At 33.3% G+C, this 20,757-nt stretch overlaps 2 protein-coding genes across 4 annotated transcripts; one reads left to right on the top strand and one right to left on the bottom strand.

The window, feature by feature from the left end:
• Positions 1-8,175: 8,175 nt before the first annotated feature.
• LOC114395415 lies at positions 8,176-11,767 on the top strand. 3 transcript variants are annotated; one of them, XM_028357191.1, is made up of 6 exons: positions 8,176-8,316; positions 8,967-9,089; positions 9,164-9,322; positions 9,780-9,902; positions 10,330-10,512; positions 11,013-11,767. In XM_028357191.1, exons 2-6 carry the CDS (start codon positions 8,973-8,975, stop codon positions 11,460-11,462), a joined length of 1,032 nt encoding a protein of 343 aa, XP_028212992.1. In that variant the 5' UTR covers positions 8,176-8,316; positions 8,967-8,972; the 3' UTR covers positions 11,463-11,767. The 3 variants fall into 3 exon arrangements, with proteins under 3 accessions (XP_028212992.1, XP_028212993.1, XP_028212994.1); XM_028357192.1 differs by having other exon boundaries at positions 10,369-10,512; XM_028357193.1 differs by lacking the exon at positions 10,330-10,512.
• A 114-nt stretch (positions 11,768-11,881) lies between these two features.
• On the bottom strand, positions 11,882-20,070 carry LOC114395414 (pantothenate kinase 1-like). Its single transcript, XM_028357190.1, has 10 exons — positions 19,563-20,070; positions 16,977-17,186; positions 16,322-16,368; positions 15,809-15,925; positions 15,202-15,321; positions 15,011-15,105; positions 14,831-14,924; positions 14,513-14,644; positions 13,239-13,351; positions 11,882-12,360 (listed from the first exon to the last, which is right to left on the bottom strand). The coding sequence occupies exons 1-10, from the start codon at positions 19,645-19,647 to the stop codon at positions 12,132-12,134; spliced, it is 1,242 nt and encodes a 413-aa protein (XP_028212991.1). The 5' UTR covers positions 19,648-20,070; the 3' UTR covers positions 11,882-12,131.
• Between the last annotated feature and the right edge of the window lie 687 nt (positions 20,071-20,757).

The following is a 20,757-nucleotide window of genomic DNA, read 5'->3' on the forward strand; positions in this document are numbered from 1 at the left end:
ATCCTTTCTGCAACATCATTTTGCTCAGGTGTTCCTGGTATTGTCTTAATCATTCTAATCCCATGTTCTGAACAGAAGTCCTTAAACTCCTTACTATCATACTCCCTGCCATTGTTAGATTTTAGACTTTTAACCTTTAGACCTGTCTGATTTTCAACTTCTATTTTCCACCTTTTAAACACAGAAAGCACATCAGATTTATTTTTAAGAAAATAAACCCATACCTTTCTGGTAGAGTCATCAATAAAGGTGACATAATAGAGTCAGTTTCCAACAGATTTCATTGGGGCTGGCTCCCAAACATCTGTGTGCACCAATTCTAGCTTTTCAACTTTAGGGGTCTTCCCTGCCCTTGAGAAGCTAACCTTTTTCTGGTTTCCAAAGATGTTCACAAACATCAACGTCAACATGCTTCAGGCTTGATAGCTTACCCTTTGCCGCCATAAGCTTCATTCCTTTTTCACTCATGTGTCCAAGTCTTTGATGCCATAGGGTTGAATTATTGACAACCTCAGTAATTGCTACCATATCCTCATCTGCAATCATGTAAAGAGATCATCACTTCTTTCCACGAGCCACAACAAGATTGCCTTTTGTTACCTTCGAAGCTCCATCTCCAAAAGTGGTGTAATGCCCCTCATCATCCAACTGCCCTATAGATATTAAATTTCTCTTTAAGGTAGGAATATGTCTAACATTGTGCAATGTCCATAGGGATCCACTGGAGGTCTTGATGTCAATATCACCTCTTCCAACAATGTTAAGAGATTTTCCATCTGCAAGGTAAACTTTCCCAAACCTTCTAGAAATATAGTTAGACAATAAATCTTTAGAAGGAGTGGTGTGGAATGACGCACCTGAGTCCATAACCCATGAATCAATAGGACTATCCATGCTGCAAATTAATGCATCATCAAATTCATCAGTTGCTGCATTTACGGATTCATAATCATCGCGCTTCTTATTTTTGTGAGTCTTGTTCTTCTTTGGTACCTTGCACTAATTGGTAAAGTGACCTCTCTTGTCAAAATTCCAATAGATAATGTCACTTCAAAATTTTGTCTGACCTTTCCCTCTTGACTTTGATCTACCTCGACCATTCTGACCCTTTTGGGTAGTCCTTCCTCTGCCTTTATTATTCAATGCTGAATTGGAAACATGACTAGAAGATTCTCCTGAATCTCTCTTGCGAACATCTTCACTTAAGATCAAATCATGGATGTCACTAAGCTTTAATGTGTTCTATGTGTTCTCCCTTGTAGAACTACTAACTGTGGTAACAGTTGCAGCCCAACTATCCGGTAGTGATGACAATAGAATCAATGCCTTCACTTCATCCTCAAATTTAATCTGCACTGACTCCAACTGGGCAAGAATAGTATTAAATTCATTAATATGATTAGTTACAGAGATACCTCCTCCCATCTTGAGGTTGAACAACCGACGCATCAAGTATACTTTGTTGGCTGTGATGGCTTCTCATACATATCTGATAACACTTTCATTAAGCCTCCAATAGTCTTCTTGTTTACAATGTTGAATGCGACATTCTTAGCTAATGTCAATCTGATTACGCCAAGAGCCTGTTGATCTAGCAAGTTTCATTCTTCTTGCTTCATGTCGTTTGGCTTATCCTTTGATAAGGGTTGATACAACTTCTTTTGATATAGATAATCCTGCATCTTCCAAAAGTTGAAATCTCTGCCATCAAAGTTCTCGATCTTCACATTCCCTTCTTCTAATGCCATTACTCCCACTGCCTCCTCTAAACTGAGAAGACTCCCACTAATTCCTCTAAACTAAGGAAATCTCGTGGAGTAACCAAAAGCTCTTGATACCAAGAAGTTGTTGTGGAATTCGAGGGGAGTAAACACCGGATAGATTTACATCGATGGACCACGAGCTACCACATAAGGGAACTTGACACTACACTTTAACCCAAAACCTTAAGGCTTAGGTTTATGGGTCTTCTCCTTACTTATATGGTGCTCAACTTTTCCACTTTTGCTCAATGTGGGACTTCACCTCACACTTGTAACCCAACAATTCTTGGGGAATTCGAGGGGAGTACACACTAGATAGATTTACATCGGTGGATCACGAGCCACCACACAAGGGAACTTGACACCACACTTTAACCCAAAACCTTAAGGCTCAGGTTTATGGGTTTATCCTCACTTATATGGTGCTCAACTTTTCCACTTTTTCCTGATGTGGGACTTCACCTCACACTTGTAACCCAACAATCTCTCCCTCAAGTGTGAGTCTTTTCCAAATGGTATCCTCCCCCTCGAGCGGAAGTCATCCACGAGTATATCCATTAGAGCCCACATGCTCTAGCTACTTGTGGTACTTGTACCGCTGCCCCATCTGCGGGACACGCTGCCTGGACCCACCACCAGGAAGACTTTCGATACAAAGGATTCCCAAGGCTAAGATCCATTGTCGCCATCTTACTCTTCTGAGCCGGTCACCAAGCCAAATCATCGGCTTTGATACCAGTTGTTAGTATAGAGCAATAAGAAGAAGAGAAAGGAATAAGGAGAAGAGAGAGAAGACACAAAGTTTTAAGGTGGTTCGGCACACAATGTATGTACCTATGCCCACGGCTACACTAAGAAAACTTTCTTATTACTTTCACTTTTTAAAGCTTACAAGGTGTCTCTATATATAACACTAATGAGACATAAGTTTTTACAAACTAAGTGATGTGGGACAAAGGAACTAAGACCACAAAACTCTAACAAGTATATAAATGTATAATGAGCAGAATAAATAATCATTGAACATATATTACAAGCAACTTGTGATCATAATTTTGAGAGGGTAAAGGAAAATGATGAATGACCTCATTTTGTTAATTAGTTTCCAATAGTTAAATGGATGAAGCAAAACCAATTATACAATATTCTTTCAATAGTATTGACTTATGAAATCAAGACATGTGGACCTGTTCACATAGCTTTTAAGAGTTTCTCTGTTGAAAATACAGAACTTTCTCCATTAAAGTTGTCAAAAGTTCTTGTATTATTATAATTATGGTGAGGAACAACACACAAAAAAATATATCAACTGTTTAACTCATCCACCAGTATCTAATACAACACAACACAAAAATAAATTGTTTCCTCTTGTATTATTATAAATAGGGTGAAGAACAACAACACACAAGCCACACCCTGGTGCATGTTACTACGGGAGAAGAACAACAATAATTTTCTAAAAGGATTAGCAAGATAACCCTATACCTATATAATAAACCCCATTTACAGAGCTCACTATAGTTCTTGCAAACATTTCTTTACATGGTCATAAGCTGTAAAAGTTGGGGTCAAGCTCTGTACATACCACTTGTGTAATCACACGCGCGACAGCGCGAGGGAGGGCTTCATTGAGGGGAACTAAGCGCTTCGACTACCTCACACGATTTAAAGCAGAGCTAGCTCTTCACCGAGAGAAGGCAAAGTTCTTCATGGAGGGCGGCTAGGGAAGTTTGAGAGAGCTCAAGAGTTCGTAAGGGTAGATTTGTGGCTGATATGAGCACGACGGAGTCTCTCGAGCGAGGTAGCAACAAGGTTTAAATCTTTTGGACAATGACAGCGGGTTTTTACGAAAACCCATTGTAATTGGTACTTTCATATAATTATAACATTGCCACAAGACACATTCTAAGACGATTTTCAATAATCATCTTAGAATGTGCGTCGTAAAAGGCATATTTCAATAACATAATTACAAAAATGCCACCATCTCGTTTTCTAAGGCAGTTCCACAAAGAACCGTCGTAGAATGGTTGTCGTAAAATAACGTATTTGCAGTAAAGTACATATTAATTAATGATTTTAAAATAGGAACAAAAAATATCATATTTGTAATTCTTCATGAAATTGTTTATGATATTTATTGACATATTTATATTGATTAGTATTATCATTATGGATAAATGTATTTAAATGTTATATACTGTGTGTCCATATAAATATGTAATATTTAAAATCATTGGTTGATTGATATTGTGTGGAGAAATTATTGATAATGATATGTTAAAAAAAATCTATTTTTATATTTTTAATGTGTTCATGTAGTAGCAAGATAAATAACTTAAGAAATATTTGGAGTTTATTTCTATATACTTGTGAAAAAAAATATGGAATTTATTTGAAAAAAATGATATGAATCATTAGACTCATATTGTTTCATTCTTTGAAGTGAATATTGTACATAAGTATTTTTATAAAATAATTGTTTGAATAATTTATTTTTATTATATAACTTTTAACCATTATTGTTATGGTTAAAACTTTTATAGATATAGCATTGATTACTTATAATTTAAATGTTTTAAATGTATTACTTTTGGATTATTTTTTTTGGTTTCATGGTGCAATCATGTTTATTCTCACATTATGATTTGACTTATTATTTGGCATAAAAGATTTATAAATTCAGGTAACCAATAACTTATGTAAGTATATATGACTTTATATACATGTTTCTAAAAGGTTTTATTAAATTGGTTTATAGACCAATATATGAAATATAGTGCTTTTGACGACGATCGATATTCAAATTATTTTGAACTTTGTATATGTTTGTTGTCATCTTTATAAGTGAATTAAATGGGTTATCATTGTTTGTTTGTTTATTACGAACATGATTAATTATATATTAAAATAATTATGATATTTGCTTTAAAGTTGTGTATTGCACATGATTAAATTCATATAGGTTAATTATAATAACTTTTACATGTATTAAGGTCACAATGTTTTTCTTGAATGGTTTTATTGGTTTATAAACATGTATACATGGTATACGATGTTTCTTTTAAGGTGAGCAATATCAAGAAAAATAATATAGAAATAGTTTGAGATATATTTTGTATGTCTTGCTAATAGTACAATGACTCGTTATACCAGAAGTCAGTGTTAAGTTTGTACTCCATGTTTATTAGTACAATTGAACAATATATTTGTTATAAATCAGAAGTTTACAAAACAAAAATAAATTTATTGTTTGGCATGACTAGTTAGGTCATCCCGGGTCTATTATGATGTGGAACATATTTGAAAATTTATGTAGACACCCATTGAGAAGCCAAAAGATTCTTCAGTCAATGATTTCTTATGTGTTACTTTTTTTCAAGGGAAGTTAATAATTAGACCATCAACAAAAAAATGGGAATGAATCCCTTACAATTTTAGAACAAATACAATGTGATATTTGCATACCCACCCAACCATGTGAATCGTTTAGATATTTTATGATTTTAATTGATGCATCAACTAGATTGTCACATGTTTTCTTGTTGCCAACTCGCAACCAATCGTTTGTGATTTTGTTGACTCAATTAATCCGAGTTAGAACTTATTTTCAAATTATCCCATTAAGAGAATCTATCTTGATAATGATAATAGATTTATTTATGACTTAATGTGTTGATTGTTATTTTGATTTAGCTTTTCTAACATGAGGGGGATATAATAAGTAGTTAAAAAAGGAGATTAGTTTAAATGAATTATCATTATCTTGATCATCATACAAAATAATTTGAATTGGAAGTTGAAAAGATAATTCATTTATAAAGTTTAGTAAAAAAGAGTGGCTAAATCATATATCAACTACTAATGTTCCAATGAAATTTGATGTCCCTATTGGACAATATAATATTACAAAACGAGTCTTAGACATGAATGAAATTTGGTAGACAAGTTAGTTCCAAAGACAAAAATCCAAAATTAAGAAAAAGAGCTAAAAAGTAAGATGATCAAATTGAGGTTAGGAGGATGGTGAAATATTTCTTGGAGATAATTATATATTTTAGTTCCAGAAGAACTCAAGTACCTAAAATTAGTGAAAATAAAGAGATCCCAAATTATGTCATGGAAATACAATGGAACTAAAATAAAGTCAATGTTGACAATGTATTTGCATATAATGTAGCGCTAAATGTAATAAATGATAATGAGAATAAAAAAACTCAAATCTACAAAGGATTGAAGACAAAGAAATGATTGATCAGAATATAAAGACTCAATTGAGGAAAAATTTGACTCGCTTCCCAAAGCGAATGATTTTTGGACCTATAGTATGTACACCTGAAAATGAAAAACTAGTTAGATTTTTGTACATGTAGTTCATATACTTGAAGACATAAAATTAGTTGCATTTTTGGACCTGTAGTCATATACTTGAAGATGTAAAATAAATTAAGCTTTCAGAATCATAAGTTATACACTTGAAGATGTAAAAACAATTAAGTTTTTTTACTCATAAGTTATACAATTGAAGATGTAAAACCAGTTGATACATATAGATTTTTGTGCTAAATGAGAATAGTGAAATTGTGAGATATAAAGCATGACTTGTTGCTCAAGAATTTTCACAAAAATATAACATTAACTTTGAATACACATATTCACATCTAGTGGATGTGAGACTTCATCAGTCTAATTACATATGAAGGGCTCAATTTACATCCAATGGATATTGTTACAACCTATTTGTATTGGTCTATTTATAATGAAATTTGTATGAAATTGATGAAGGATATAATTTTCCCAATAGTGAATATTATTTAGAAGATTATCCTATCAAATTGATCAAGTCTTATATGGACTAAAACAATCTAGACTATGATGAACTCCTATAAGATTTAATTGTCTTAGTGAATTTTTTATAAAAGAAGGACATAAAATTATCTCATCTGTCCATGTGTTTTTACTAAAAACATGGAAATGAATTTGATGTAATTGTTATTTATGAAGATGACAATTACTTTTGGAACTCCTCAAGAGCTTCCAAAAGCTATAAATTGATTAAACAAAGAGTTTTAGATGAAGGACCCAAGAAGCACAAGGTTTTGTTTGGGAAATTGGATACTTGAAGAATAAAAACTATGCATCAAGCTTATATAGAAAATGTGCCTAAAAGGTTTTATATGGGAAAACCACATTCATTGTACACTCCAATGATTATAAAATCTCTAGACATGAACTATGATTCTTTTAGATCTTGAGAAAATGATAAAGAACTACTTGGTCTTTAAGTACCATGTCTTAGTGTTAATGTATCTTACTAGTAAAATATAATTTTTCACCAATATGAAGACATTGCAATGAAGTAAAGCATCCACTTCGAGGTTATTTGTCAAATCTTCATAATGATATATTAGTTTGCATGCAACAATACAACAATTCCATGACAATATGTGAAACTAGCCACAATAGGCGCATCAACTAATCATGTAAAATTTTTAGCTTGACATTGGGAAAAAAAGACATCAATGATCATATGTGAAGACAATATTGCATATATTGCTCAATTGAAAGAAATATACATCAAAGGAACTAGAACAAAACATATTATACTAAAAAAAATTCGTTTATAATCTCCAAAAGAATGGTGATATAAATGTTCAACAAGTTCATTCATATGAGAATCTAGTAGATCTCTTTATAAAATCAATGCCAAGGAAGCCTTGTGAGCTACTAGTTCATAAGATTGGACTTCATCATCTTTATGATGATTGTTTGCATGAGGGGAAAAATAAATGTGTTATATACTTTTTTTTCCCTTTGTCATGGTTGTCTCATTACATATTCTTGAAAGGGTTTTTAATGAGACAAATAATACCATTTTGAAGTATGATGTACTCTTTTTTCTTCAACAAATTTTATCTCACATGATTTTTTCTAGTAAGATTTTATGAGACGTATTCTTAAATAATAGACATCCAAAGAGAATGTTATGAATAATCTATTTATGATTGTACATATTTTTTTTATGATATTTTCATATTTCAAGTTATCTTGTATAACTTCCCAGTTATCTCTTATATCTCTAGATGGGCTACTCTTATTGAGTATAATACACACCATTATTATTTTCTCTATTATTCTCTTTACTTTTATGTTGTGAGTTATATATATATATATATATATAATTGAGAATTAGATTAAAATTAAAAATTTTAAAATGCGGGGATTCAAATTAAAAAAATAAAATAGCACCGGATAAAAATTAAAAGATATCAAAATTATAATTTAGAGGAAAAAAAATTATATTGTTTGCTTTGGTCAAAAATTTAAATTACGCAGTTTGAAGTTTGAACTCCTGTTTGATGGGTCAGCTACCAAAGTTGAACATGAGGTGCACGTGTTCTCTTATCCTCTTTCTTTCTTTCTTTCTTTTTTTTCACAAAAAAGCCAAAAATAAAAAACAAAGCACTATCCTTTCCATCCCACGTTCGAAGCTAAGATCTGAGCTTTGGCTTAAAGGAATAATATACCGTGGGGTGATCATTGTTTTTACCCTGTGAGTTCTTTTTCAATCTCTCCTCTACAAAAATTAGCTTTTTTTCAATTTATTATTATTTCACTGATCATTACTTCTTTGCTCTGATTTTGTTTTGTCTTGCCTTTTCATTGTGTTTTCTGATGGATCATGCTTGTTCTAAATTTGGGTTGACTTCAATTCTTTGTCTTGAGTTTTTCTGCAGAACTTGATGCATGGTGCATTGATGCTGCTTAGTTTGCTTTTGGCAATTTGCCTTTTCTTTATCAAGTTTTTGTCTTGTTGATAACATCTTTCTAGATTTTGTAATTTATTATATTTTTTTTTCAATTTGGATTCTGTAATTCTGATGCTGATTATTTGTGGTAGTAAGTTTTAATCAAAGCTGAATGTGGCTACACATGGAAAGTTTTCACCTTCTGTTACTGGAACATTCTTTTATTTATTTTTTATTTTTTTTATGTTTATTTGCATTTCAAATTCCTGAATCAACTCAATACCGGTTGAGGGAGAGATTCTGAAAAGGTCATTAGTATAACCTCAATCTATTTGGGAACATAATGATAGAATAGCTCCTTGAATGTCTGAAGAGACTTAAAATGGCCTTTAAGAAAATTAACAGTTTTGAATGTAGAATATGAATTGTCTTAACTGTTTTAGAAAAATTCCAGATTCTTATGATGGGTGACTCAGAGATGACAAAATTCGGCTTAAAAGTCGGGAAGAATGGGTTTCCAAGGGGACTAGATCCTGCAATATCCAAGTTTTTTGTGCAGCTCCAAATTGTTGTTAAGGTCAATCACTTATCTTGTGGCTTAAAAAATTATTAGGAACTTGGTTTGAACTTAAATTATTTTTCTGACTACAGTCACAGCTGAGTAGATTAGCAAAACAGGATGGAATGAGTTTGATGAGATCCGTCCAAAGAAAAGGGGGGTCTTTCAGTTACTCTGAAGCTGAACTGAATGAGCAACTGCAAGCATGGAGAGAAAATCCATCTTGGGTCGACAAGCCTCCACTAATAAAGGTGAGGAGCAGCTAAATGGGAAAGTCTGATTTTTCTTGTTGGTTTCTAAATCAATTTTAGTAGCTTCAGACTGTGGGTTGACTAGCTTGCCTTAGATATGTATTCCTAAGCTATTGATCTGAACATTGTTTAGATACTTCTAAAATTTAGAAATTGAGTATCTATTAATTTTTATTCAATTCTATTTGGATTTTAAAATGTTTTATATTTAACTTCAATGCGCCTTTAAGATGGATGTTTTGTTTGTGGATGAAATCTTGTTGGGAATTCCAATGTATGGCAGATAAACTGCTTAACCAAACAAGGCAATGTGTAACACATTTAGGCCAGCTAGATCCTACTGGATGTAAAAGTTCAGTCTATCAAATTTCAGATCTAAAGAATAGAAATCATTTAAGGAAATATCTATCTGTCTATATGCAACTGTATATGTGTAATATAATGTTCTTTTGTGCAGGTCACTGTTCCCAAAGGTTCTCTTTGCAACCTTGATGTAGAAGTTGATGTTGGGCTGCCCCCTGATGCAGTATATAATATAGTGATAGATCCTGACAATAGGCGAGTTTTCAAAAATATCAAAGTAGGTGACTTTAATCATCCATAATTCTGCTCAGTGTGTTTGGTTACAACCTTCCTAAAAAAATAGTACTTCAAAAAACATTGATGCAACATTCTGTTTCTTCTTAGCCTAGATTGTTTTAGATTTAGTTACTCATTTGATCTCTCTAGTTACAAAAATTTCCCTTTTAGTCCCTATACGGCTATACATAAAAACATCCTCTTTTAGTCCCTACACATACCACTTTTAATTCCTTAGTCCCTACACATATCATTTTAATTTAATCCCTTTTAGTCCCTATGGCGAAGACTAAAAGGTGATTTTTTTAAGTATAGGGACTAAAAGGGAAAGTTTTTGTAACTATATGGACCGAATTAGTAATTAAACCTTTTTTTTTAACTTCTAGCTTGCATAATTTATCTGCTAAATTACTTTAGCACTCTCTCAGTTTTCTGCAACTCAACTTGGTGATGTCTTTCTTTGTAAGGAAGTGGTATCCAGAAAAGTTTTGGTTGATCAGGGTCATAGGCAAGTGGTTGATCTTGACCAAGCAGCCATTTGGAAATTTCTTTGGTGGTCCGGGACTATATCGATTAATGTTTTGGTAGATCAAAACAGAAAAGACCACTCTGTAAGGATCTATCCCTCTTTTAGATAATTAATGGATTCCATATTTGATGCACATAATTTATTCAAGGCAAACAGAAACTCACCATAGTTATACAGTTACTATCTCCATTCCAAGACTCTCTTCTTTAAATGCACATTTTATATATTTATTTATTTACTTTGGTTTGGTCTTGGGTTGAATCAGTTGAAAGTTGAACTTTAGGTAGAAGGCACTCCTTAGGGTTTTTGAAAATGTACCACCCTGATAGCATTTTGATCTCTTGCTCCCTTCTATCTGGGATGCGAGAACTTGAAATTTTATTATCTTATGTTACTCACAAATAGTATTCAATTATCTAAACTAGGAAAAAAATCCTGGAATTTTTAATCATATATCCTCTGTAGAAATCAAAGATTGGTAAGCAGTGACATTAGAGAGTAATATGTGCATCAACTCTGACAAGCTCCTGCTTTTCATTCAACAAAGAACAAGTCTTACATACTGCTATATAATTGTGTCAGATGAAGTTCAAGCAAACCAAGGCTGGATTCATGAAAAAATTTGAGGGCTGCTGGAGGGTAGAGCCTTTATTTGTTGATGAAGCAATGTGCCATCCCTTTAAGCCGGTGACGAAGGAAGACTATAATGCATGTACAAGAGGCAAAGGAAGAATTGGATCTAAAGTTAGCCTGGAACAAATACTTCAGCCATCCATTGTCCCTCCCCCTCCCCTATCATGGTATTTGAGGGGAATTACTGCCCGGACAACTGAGATGCTTATAAACGATATGCTTGCAGAAACTGCTAGAATCAGAGGTGGATATGAGGCTGAAAAGTCTAAGGCAGAGGAGCTTCAGGTAAAACCTGGTGAAAATGTGGACCTGGTTTCTAACACAAGTGACATTAAAGAAAGCTGGAAATTGCGTAGAAAAAATGCAAAGCAGAGTCACAGAAGCCTTCTGACCAAGTGATATTTCTATGTTTGTTTTATTTTTTAAGCAATCTATCTAGATGGTTACATGTAGTCCAGTTAAAGGATTCTAATGTAAGCCTTATATTACACAACGTTAAAGTCGCTAATTTCAGTTCATTGCACATTTCAGTGGGATGAGTTGATGTACCCAATAGCATAGCAAGAGAGAAACATTGCAGTTCTTTTTTGTTTTTTCCTTCTTTTTTTTTTTTTTTTTTGAAGGGGGGAAGGGTGCTTCTTGATTTTAGATTGCTTAATTCATTTGAATATGAAATTGCCAAGGGATAATTGAATTGCTGTGACTATGAGCGCCTGATTTTAGATCCCAGAGCACTACAAATATAATTTCTCTTTTTGTCAATACTCATTGGATTAGTAAATGCTTAGAATCAAGACATTATACAAAACAACCCAAAAGAAACAGAAAAAAGGTATCTCACTAAATGAGTAACATGGCTGCGCCTTATGTATTCATACAAATCATTAGCTGTTATACAACACAATTCATTGGGTGAAACAATAACAATCAGTTGAGTTCTAATTTTCCCTTTTGCTTTATGTCTAAGCCAATTATCACTACTTATAACTCTTACTTCCAACCATTGTACAGAATCAAACTATAGAAGTTACAACTACAAGTCATGAAAGCAACGAAGAATTGCTTCATCTAAGCTGCATATACACTGCACTCTATACTTTCATCTCCATTAAAGTCTCCATCTGGTGAACCATGCAATATTTTATCCACGGCAAAGGATAACTTGCTGAGACTTCTTTGCACCACTTGATGGGCCAATAATTCCTTGAGGCCATGTTTGTCAGAACTCATGAAAGCGCCTACACCTCCTAGAAACCCTTCATGCCGCAAAAACATTGCCTTAGCCTCACCTTTAGACCTGAAACAAATAAATAAAGATTAAATACTTTTGTTTTTGTTATAATTATGCCAAAAAGTCTTAGCGAACCTTCCATGCATTATAACCACGGGGAGCACTACAATGACTAAATATTATGTCCCAACTATAAAAATAATTATAGCATCATGCAAATGCAAACCTACACTTCCTCACACCCAACACCCTCCCTGCCATCTCTAAGGAATCAGGACATGTAATTATGCAAGTTAAGTATCCGTTGTGGCATGTGCAGAAAATTGTGCCAACACAAGTAAACACTTGCTTTTATTGACGGAACAAAATAGAAAATACTTATGTTTCTAGATAAAATGCTAGAAACACACTCTTTTGAATAAACTCCTTATCATTGGTTGATATGAGATTTATCAGAAACCACAAGTTCTGGTGGGTCCCTCTCCTTATTTAATGACTCCCTCCTCTAACTTTGTTGTTTTTAATGAATTTTAACCAATGGGAGAGACTAGAGAGTGTATTGTTACCACTCCTCAATGCAAGAAATCATCTTTCTTTAGATCATTTTGAATATAACGTCTTCAACACTCTTTGTAACACATTCTCTTTTATTAGTTAAAATTTATTAAAAACTATAAAATTAAGAGAGAGAGAATTATCAACTAAGGTGTAGGACCCCCTAAATTTTGTAACTTTCAATAATTTTGACCAATGAAAGAAAGTGTGTTCAAAATAGTATGTTTCTAGTATTTATCTTGGAGGCAAATAATTAAAAGGATATACAAAACCCTGGCGCGCACATAAATTCTAATAGTAAGATACAAGTTCATGTCCTTAAACATAGACTATGGTTAGTTGTGAAGCACCAATTGGCAGTAGGATGGAGGAGTGTCCTTCTCACTTACCAGAAATTAACAGCAACAGATAATGTGTCCATAGTAAAAGGGTGCCTCCGAATAAAAAATCCACCAAAAAAAATCCTCTTCATCCCAAAGCGAAGGGCATTTAAGTAAGAGATCTGAAAGCAAACAAAAGAAACAAATGATCCAAATACATTTCACTATTTATGACGAGATAAATACTATCATGACCTTATGTAAGATTGGGAGTAATGGAAGCAACGGCATAATAATTAATACAAACATAGGTGTTTCTGTTAAGATCCGTTGACAGTGGTGAAAATCAAAATCAATGTTACATCCATGAATAACTTTTATAAAACGAATATTGCACTACATCCAAATTTGTATTGAAAATTAGCATTATACAGATATTAGGGCAGTTTATTGAATGCAGGGGGAGTATTGCCAAATTGTGTTATAATTCAAGAAGCAACACCTATTTATACTACTAAGAGTCCTAATCCTAATATCTAACCACCCTCTCCTTTCGTATAAATCAATGTAATACATGTTTCAAACAAAAAAAAGCATCAGCCAGTGAAGAAGCATTTACAGTTTAGATGACATGAAAATTACTTATTACTTATATTTATACACGAGGAGGATTTCTTAACTGATATAAGTATTGACATACTTACCCTACCTATCAATGAGATGCAGCTAGATTGCTCCACTAAACACATTTATTTTTTCTTTTTGGAAAACAATGTTATTGTAGAGAATACAGGAAAAAAGACCAGGGTAAGCATAATATTGTTGGGATCCAATTGCAAGGCATGGGACTTGAGTCCCTCATTGGAAGTATGGGATTCCAACGTGGGGTTTATAAGGCCTTAGTTGGTGATGCCGGCATTGCAGTGTTTGCCGAAGACTAGTCAAAAGGGCTAGTGCACAGCCAACTCGGATGGGCGCCAATGTGGGATTTTAGGATCCAATTGCAAGGTATGGGACTTGAGTCCCACATTGGAAGTATCAGATTCCAATGTGGGGTTCATAAGGCCTTGGACTAACTACAATAGCTAGCTTTTGTGGTGTTGTTCTCCCAAGGTTCTTATCAGATAATAGATATCCTCACTGACCAACTATTATAAAGATAAAAGGAGCACACTGAAAATAATTGCAGAAAATGAAGACAAATTCAGGTTTGGAGTTCTCCGACGAAGTTTTAATCCACTGGATGTATCATTATAAATATTATGTAGCATTACTTTAGTTAATATTATCATTTAGTGCTCAATAGTGTCCTCCTAACTACAAATCCACAGTACACAACTGACCTGTCCAATATTATTTGAGATCATTCTTAGAAGAGATCGAGCAATATCTTCAGGTTTGTAATCTTCACGCTCCTTATTATCAGAAATTGCCTTTCCAAAACTAGAAGCTATTGCAGTGGATGAAAGACCTATCTGTTATCAATCAAAGAAAAATATATTCCAGCAAATAATCACTAGAATAACTAGGTAATATTATTCTCCATTTGAAACAATCACTTTTACGAAAATGATTCAAATTTCAAAGAATCATCAAATGGTAACACAAAGAACAATTTTCATATAAACAGAAAAAGGAACATAAACTTTGACGAGTCATACCTTTGAATAGTCCATTCCACCATAAATATCTCCAACAAGCATATCTACCGCTCTATTGTTCCCCCGATAACTTAAATCCAGCAGCTCATCAAAACTGAATCAGAAAGAGCATTAATGGTAATCCTATATGTCTATATAAATCAATAGTGCATTGGCCCCACGAAGAAAGAAAAAAACCACCTCTTGCATTCAGTTAAAAGCTTTCCTAAACCCCAGAAAGTGCCTCCGCCTATACTTGTTCCACTAACTCGCTCAAATTTTCCCTCTCCTTCCACCTATATGAAAATATTAAAATATTATTTGAAGTGCTTAGAAAAGTGTACATTTGGAAATTGGAAAAATATTGCAGGCTATGCAACTTTGATAATTACCTTAATCATGCCAACACCAGATCCAATATTAACAAGAAGATAGGGATACAGATCATTCTGATCAATCTGCACAAATTGCTTTTGATCACCCATATAGGTAAATGCTTCCTGGTGAACCACCTATTAAAAGTGGATCAAGACATGAGATCTTCTGTTAAGAAATTCTCAAGGTGTATTATTGAGAATGAAGACTTAACAACTAGTTTACAGCAAACTGAAGGAAGAGTGTATGAGCAAAGCCCCCTCCACAGATCAAAAGAACAACAAAATGGAATTCCTGTAGCATTTCCTTACAATTACCTGATAGTGAAAGGTATATGGAAATGCCACATCCCTTAAGGCTTCTCATATGCCAGTAGTAACAAGAAGAAAGAGATAAATTTAACTTAAGAGAGAAAAACATACTAAATATGATTTGGGTACAACAGTCCTCAAAACTTCATAGTTCACACACATATGCTAATCTTTTACATCGGAGACTATTTGTTGAATGAATAATTTTAAATGAATCTGAATCTCTTAATAATTTTAATTTGAAATTTAAAAATGAGAAGATGTTTGTTTTGTACCAACAAAATGGAAAAAATAGTATGCGTTTTAGGATCACCTCAAGAAGAAAATTTGCTCCTGCAACAAGACAATCCATTTCATCTTCCTTGTCAAAAATGATTCCCAGTCTTTCCTTGAAAAGGTCTGCATATTTGTACGCCCCACCACCTGTGGCCTTCTCACCAATAGTTTATCATTAAATACAAAACATAAATCCAAGTACCTTAAGACTATGTAAACATTATTTTGTATCAAATCGAATATCAAATATTTTCATTCGAAATATCTATGAAAGCTTGAGCATGTGCATGTCAATCTGTTACCTTTGGGGACTATCAATATTCTTTCAATTTTAATCAGCTTCTAAGAATTACATGTCTTCCAACCATGGCAAAACTAAAGACAAGGAATAGAAACAGTTTCAAATCATGGCAGAGCCAAGCTTGAATTGGTTTGTAACTTAGAATCTATAGATTTTTCACAAAACATGTGTCAGTAGTGTACACTCATAGACAGCAGTAGGAACAAAATCTTCATAATATGACATGCTTAAACATTTTAGTTTGATTACCTTAATAGCTATTGACTGACTTCCAGGATTTTCTTGTGGCTGACTACCTGAATTCATTATCAGATGCAAAAATTTCAGAATGACCTCAAAAATGGATTGGACATCAAGATGAAATATAAGATGAGTATATATGTTTCTAGGGATTACATTAGTAAGAATTATATGAGTGTATATGTTTTAAAGGATATCCATTAGTTTGGAAATTTGAGCACTTTGGCTTTGGATTCTATGTAGTTTATTTGCCACTTAATTATCAAAGCTCAGTTTCCAAGGTCAAAGGATAACAAATATATAGAACAACTGTTTCACTAACAAGTACTTGAGATTTCTATGACCAATTATATATAGAACAAGTAAAGCAAAACTTAAAAATAAGGAAGGCATAAAAGAAGTTAGAATAAAGATGGATGAGAGATTCTATTCGGTCAGCTTGGGAAACTAAACAAATAAGAGATCAAAACAACAATGATTGCAGGAGCCAAAATGGTTTGTCTAGTTCAGTTCAGCACACAAGCCGATCAAGTCTCCAAAAGAAACAAATGCTGTTAAGTGCTAACCATGAACATGGTTGCATGCCTTGGAAAATTTGGTTACTCTGTGACACACTATCAAGATCAAGATTTGCAAATATAAAGAAATACCATTATGTACGCACCTCCAATGTGAAGTTTCATGGACTTGATAAACTCTATACAATCATTTATCTTGCTTGTTTCAAATTTCTTAAAATTGAGCCTCCCATTTAGAACAGGATATTGCTTACTGCCATTGGATTTTTCAAAAGCCTTTCTATGAGATATTCCCTCCTCGCCATCAACCAAATGATCATCATCTTTTGTGAAGTATACTAACTTGGCAAGAGATCCTATCAACAAATGGACAATATTATTTTAGGCCAGAGTCAACTGATGTGGAAGCAGAAATTCTCTCACAATTCCACAAAACCGGGCAGGAGTTAGACAATATTAATGATATTTGGACAGTAAGGTAATCATCATGATTTTATATTTTCTAAAAAATTCAATGTTGTTATCAAAAGTCAATGTATCTGCATTCTTAATATGCCTGTTAGTTCAAGAAAAATGATGCCAATATCCAAAGATATTCCACAGCCAATGACATGACATCCAATCAATCAACGTGAGAAATTTAATGCATACAAGATACACCAGGACAAAGTGCTGAACTTCCAAGCAAAATATCAACCACCAAGAAACTCAAATTTCCACACCCATTAATGCAGGCAGACAGTTTGCTATGTTTAATAATCATGCTACGTAAATTCAAGGTCTTGCTAACCGGTGCCCAAACCGGTTCTGGTTAAGAAACATTAAATATACCACATAACATTCTTTCAATACTTTAAAAGCATTACTGAATGATTTTGTATTTTTGATACAATAATTGCTTTCTTTTTCAATAAATACTTCTGGTATTTGTTTCCTTAATCAATGCCCTTAGGACTTCGGCTAGCATTTCCCATAAACTAATAGCAATAAAAAATATAAGAAATATCAAATCAAGTTGAAGGTTTCAATTTTTACAATCAACCCAGAAAAATATGAGAAGCAAACATGCAAAGTTGAACACATACTGTGAAAATTAATAAAACAAACCAACAACAGGAAATACACTACAATCAAGCCTTTGGCTACATAGAGATTAATCAATTCGATTTGGCTTTATCAAGAACCAAAAATTCTCAATAAACAAAATTAGCATCTTCTTTAATGATTTCTCCTAATATTTTCACCATGATTTAAATAAAGAATTGCAGCTGCATCAGTAACATTTGTCCACAGTTTCTGCAATATAAAGAATTGCAACAAATCGCTAACCCACAAACATGCCTGCTGTTTAAAACCTAGGTTATGAAAGATCTTCTCAACCCCTTTTGATCAAACTATCGTCCATTTTATACACTTTTCTCAACAAAGCAAAAATCGTTTTTCTTCTCTCATGACCAAACCACCTCAGGCATGTTTTTGCCATCTTCTCAAATAGTTGCTATACTAATTTCCCCAGATACATTCGTTCATAATCTTGTCTTTTCTCACATGCCACTGATCCACTTCAGTAATTTCACCTCCACTAAACGTATTTTTTGTTCTTTTTGGTATATCCCTGTACAAAATTCACCACAGAGCATCTTTGTCCAACAGGGTTTTCCTTTGACTTTAATAGATAATTTGAAATCATAGAGCATTTTCTTTCATTTCAACCCATCAGAAGAACAGATACTTTCAGTGGGATTATAGACTTTGGCCCAACCAATTATTCAGGGAGGCAAAGTGAAATTTTTAAGTATTCAAACAGAACACTTTCAGTGCCCAGTTTCATCACTGGAAATAATTGCCAAAATGTGGTCCAAGCAAAGAAAAAGGAATAAGATGATTCACTGATTAGAGATAAGCATAAATTAATTTTGTTCGATATGAGAAATGTTAGAGACATAGTATTCATGTTTGACACATTGGTATTTCAGTTTAAGAAGTATACGATTCCCACAATCAAAACAGTACTCAAATTTTAGAACCTTATGGTCAATTATGAACCTATAGTATAGACCAGTGTAATAGCAGTGCATGGTACTACAATGGACTGAATGCAGATTAGCAATCCCCCAATTAAGCAAATTTCCAAAAGCTCTAGCAGAGAGAACATGGTCTCCAGAATTCTGATATGATTTGAACTCACAGAATTAAATAAAAAAGATCTCCAGTTTTTCTCAGAAGTCAACAAGTTCCAGAGTCTACCCCGTTCTCAACAAACAAGTTAAACCAACCAAAGATATATCTATGCAACTGCATAACCATGAAGAGCCAGAATCATTCTCAGTCACTCCCATTGCTCAAAGTACTAATTCAGGTGCAACCAGAATTCAGGCTTCAGAAACTTTAACTCATGCAATTGAATTTGAACAGAAAGCTGGATTACCAAGAAAAACACCAAACTACACGAAACACAGGCATTCTTCCATGCATATGATGAGAAACCAAAGGGGTTCAAGAAACAACCATAGACAAATGCATAACAAACCAGAAACAATGCCATAAACATCACTATCAGCCACCCAATCAAGATTGAAATTTTTCACCAAAGCATGCATATCCCACAAAATTTCACTAAGCAAAGATGTTAAATTTACGTGAAAATCTCATAATCAACAACTCCGAAAACAATAACCAAAAAAGGAAAAACAGAAAATCAAAAAGTCAACAGTGAAAAGCAGAAACCTTACCTCCAATATCCAAAGCCAGATGATATACATGAGAGGGTTGGTTAGGATCCAAAATTGGTTGAGTTTGACCCTCTCTGAGATCCATTGCTTTTTTGTTATTTCAGTCTCTAATACTTTCAGTTGTGTATTTACAATAAATAAATGGTAAAGTAGAGAGGCTATATAAATATATACTCCTTCATCTGTAACCATCTGAGATAAGCAAATTACACATCCATTGCTCGCATTCAAAGAAATATGCAAAATAATTTATTTACTAATTAATGATAATTAGTATTAGTAGCTTTCTGGATCAGAATTTTAATTAAATTTGTAGAGTTGATTAGTTAGAGAGGGAAAGAGAAGAGAGGGACACAAGTGGAGAGAAGGGTAGGTCATAGGTGGTAGATGGGATATGTACAGTGTTTTTTTCAAGAATAAAGGTTGGCCATTGACGTCACGCAAACAACAAACCTTGGTTTCGCACGTTGTTGTTGAAATTCAATGGATGGAAGACTTGCAAATGTGCTTCCCTATAATGCAACAACAGCAAAGTTTAAGGTACAAATATATCATCTTTAAATTAATCCGGGTAAATTTAATGATTATAATCATTATGTATTTAAAAAATTAGAAAAATACTTTATTATTGTAGTATATAATTAAAATAGGCTTAATTAAATTTTTCATACCTGAAAAATTCAAATCACTACATAATATTCATTTTTTTCAACCAAGTACTTGAAAAAAAATTATGTTTCAATTTACTACCCATCATAAGTTCTCTTTCGTTAAGTGACGACATGACGGACGAAATGTCACATCATCACGCCTTATCACTAAATACATAGGCAAAGGCGGTCATGTCATTATTTATTGGTTTTTTTAATTAAAATCATATTATAATTACATTAATAATTTTTTTTTAAAAAAAATTGATTGGTCTTTTGAAAACATTGATTCTTCACAAATGTGACTTCATCTTCTTGGCAATGATAGTGGCTTTCTTCAATGATTGATTGTGAGTGTTATCGAGATAGTGACTTCATCTTAGTAGTCCCTTTCTTAGTGGCTTTCTTCGCAAACGTGACTTCATCGTCATCTTTGTTGACGTGTACGTGTTGTCACATTCCTTTTCTTAATGGTCCTTGTTATCTTCGAAAATGAGAGAGGATTCATCTTCAAACTGTAGCTGTGATTTTTTCATTTTGTTTAT

Source organism: Glycine soja, chromosome 18, assembly GCF_004193775.1.
Source record: "Glycine soja cultivar W05 chromosome 18, ASM419377v2, whole genome shotgun sequence".
Lineage (NCBI taxonomy): Eukaryota > Viridiplantae > Streptophyta > Magnoliopsida > Fabales > Fabaceae > Glycine > Glycine soja.

Bases quoted from the DNA above. Each gene is read 5' to 3' on its own strand.
- LOC114395415 (XM_028357191.1), top strand. From the start codon at position 8,973: ATGATGGGTGACTCAGAGATGACAAAATTCGGCTTAAAAGTCGGGAAG. The intron at 9,090-9,163 runs GTCAATCACTTA...TTCTGACTACAG, and splicing joins AGCTCCAAATTGTTGTTAAG to TCACAGCTGAGTAGATTAGC. The intron at 9,903-10,329 runs GTAGGTGACTTT...GCACTCTCTCAG, and splicing joins GAGTTTTCAAAAATATCAAA to TTTTCTGCAACTCAACTTGG.
- LOC114395414 (XM_028357190.1), bottom strand. From the start codon at position 19,647: ATGGATCTCAGAGAGGGTCAAACTCAACCAATTTTGGATCCTAACCAA. The intron at 15,106-15,201 runs GTAATTATCAAA...ATTTTCATATAG, and splicing joins CTGGTGTTGGCATGATTAAG to GTGGAAGGAGAGGGAAAATT. The intron at 12,361-13,238 runs GTAAGTGAGAAG...TATTTGTTTCAG, and splicing joins TCTGTTGCTGTTAATTTCTG to GTCTAAAGGTGAGGCTAAGG.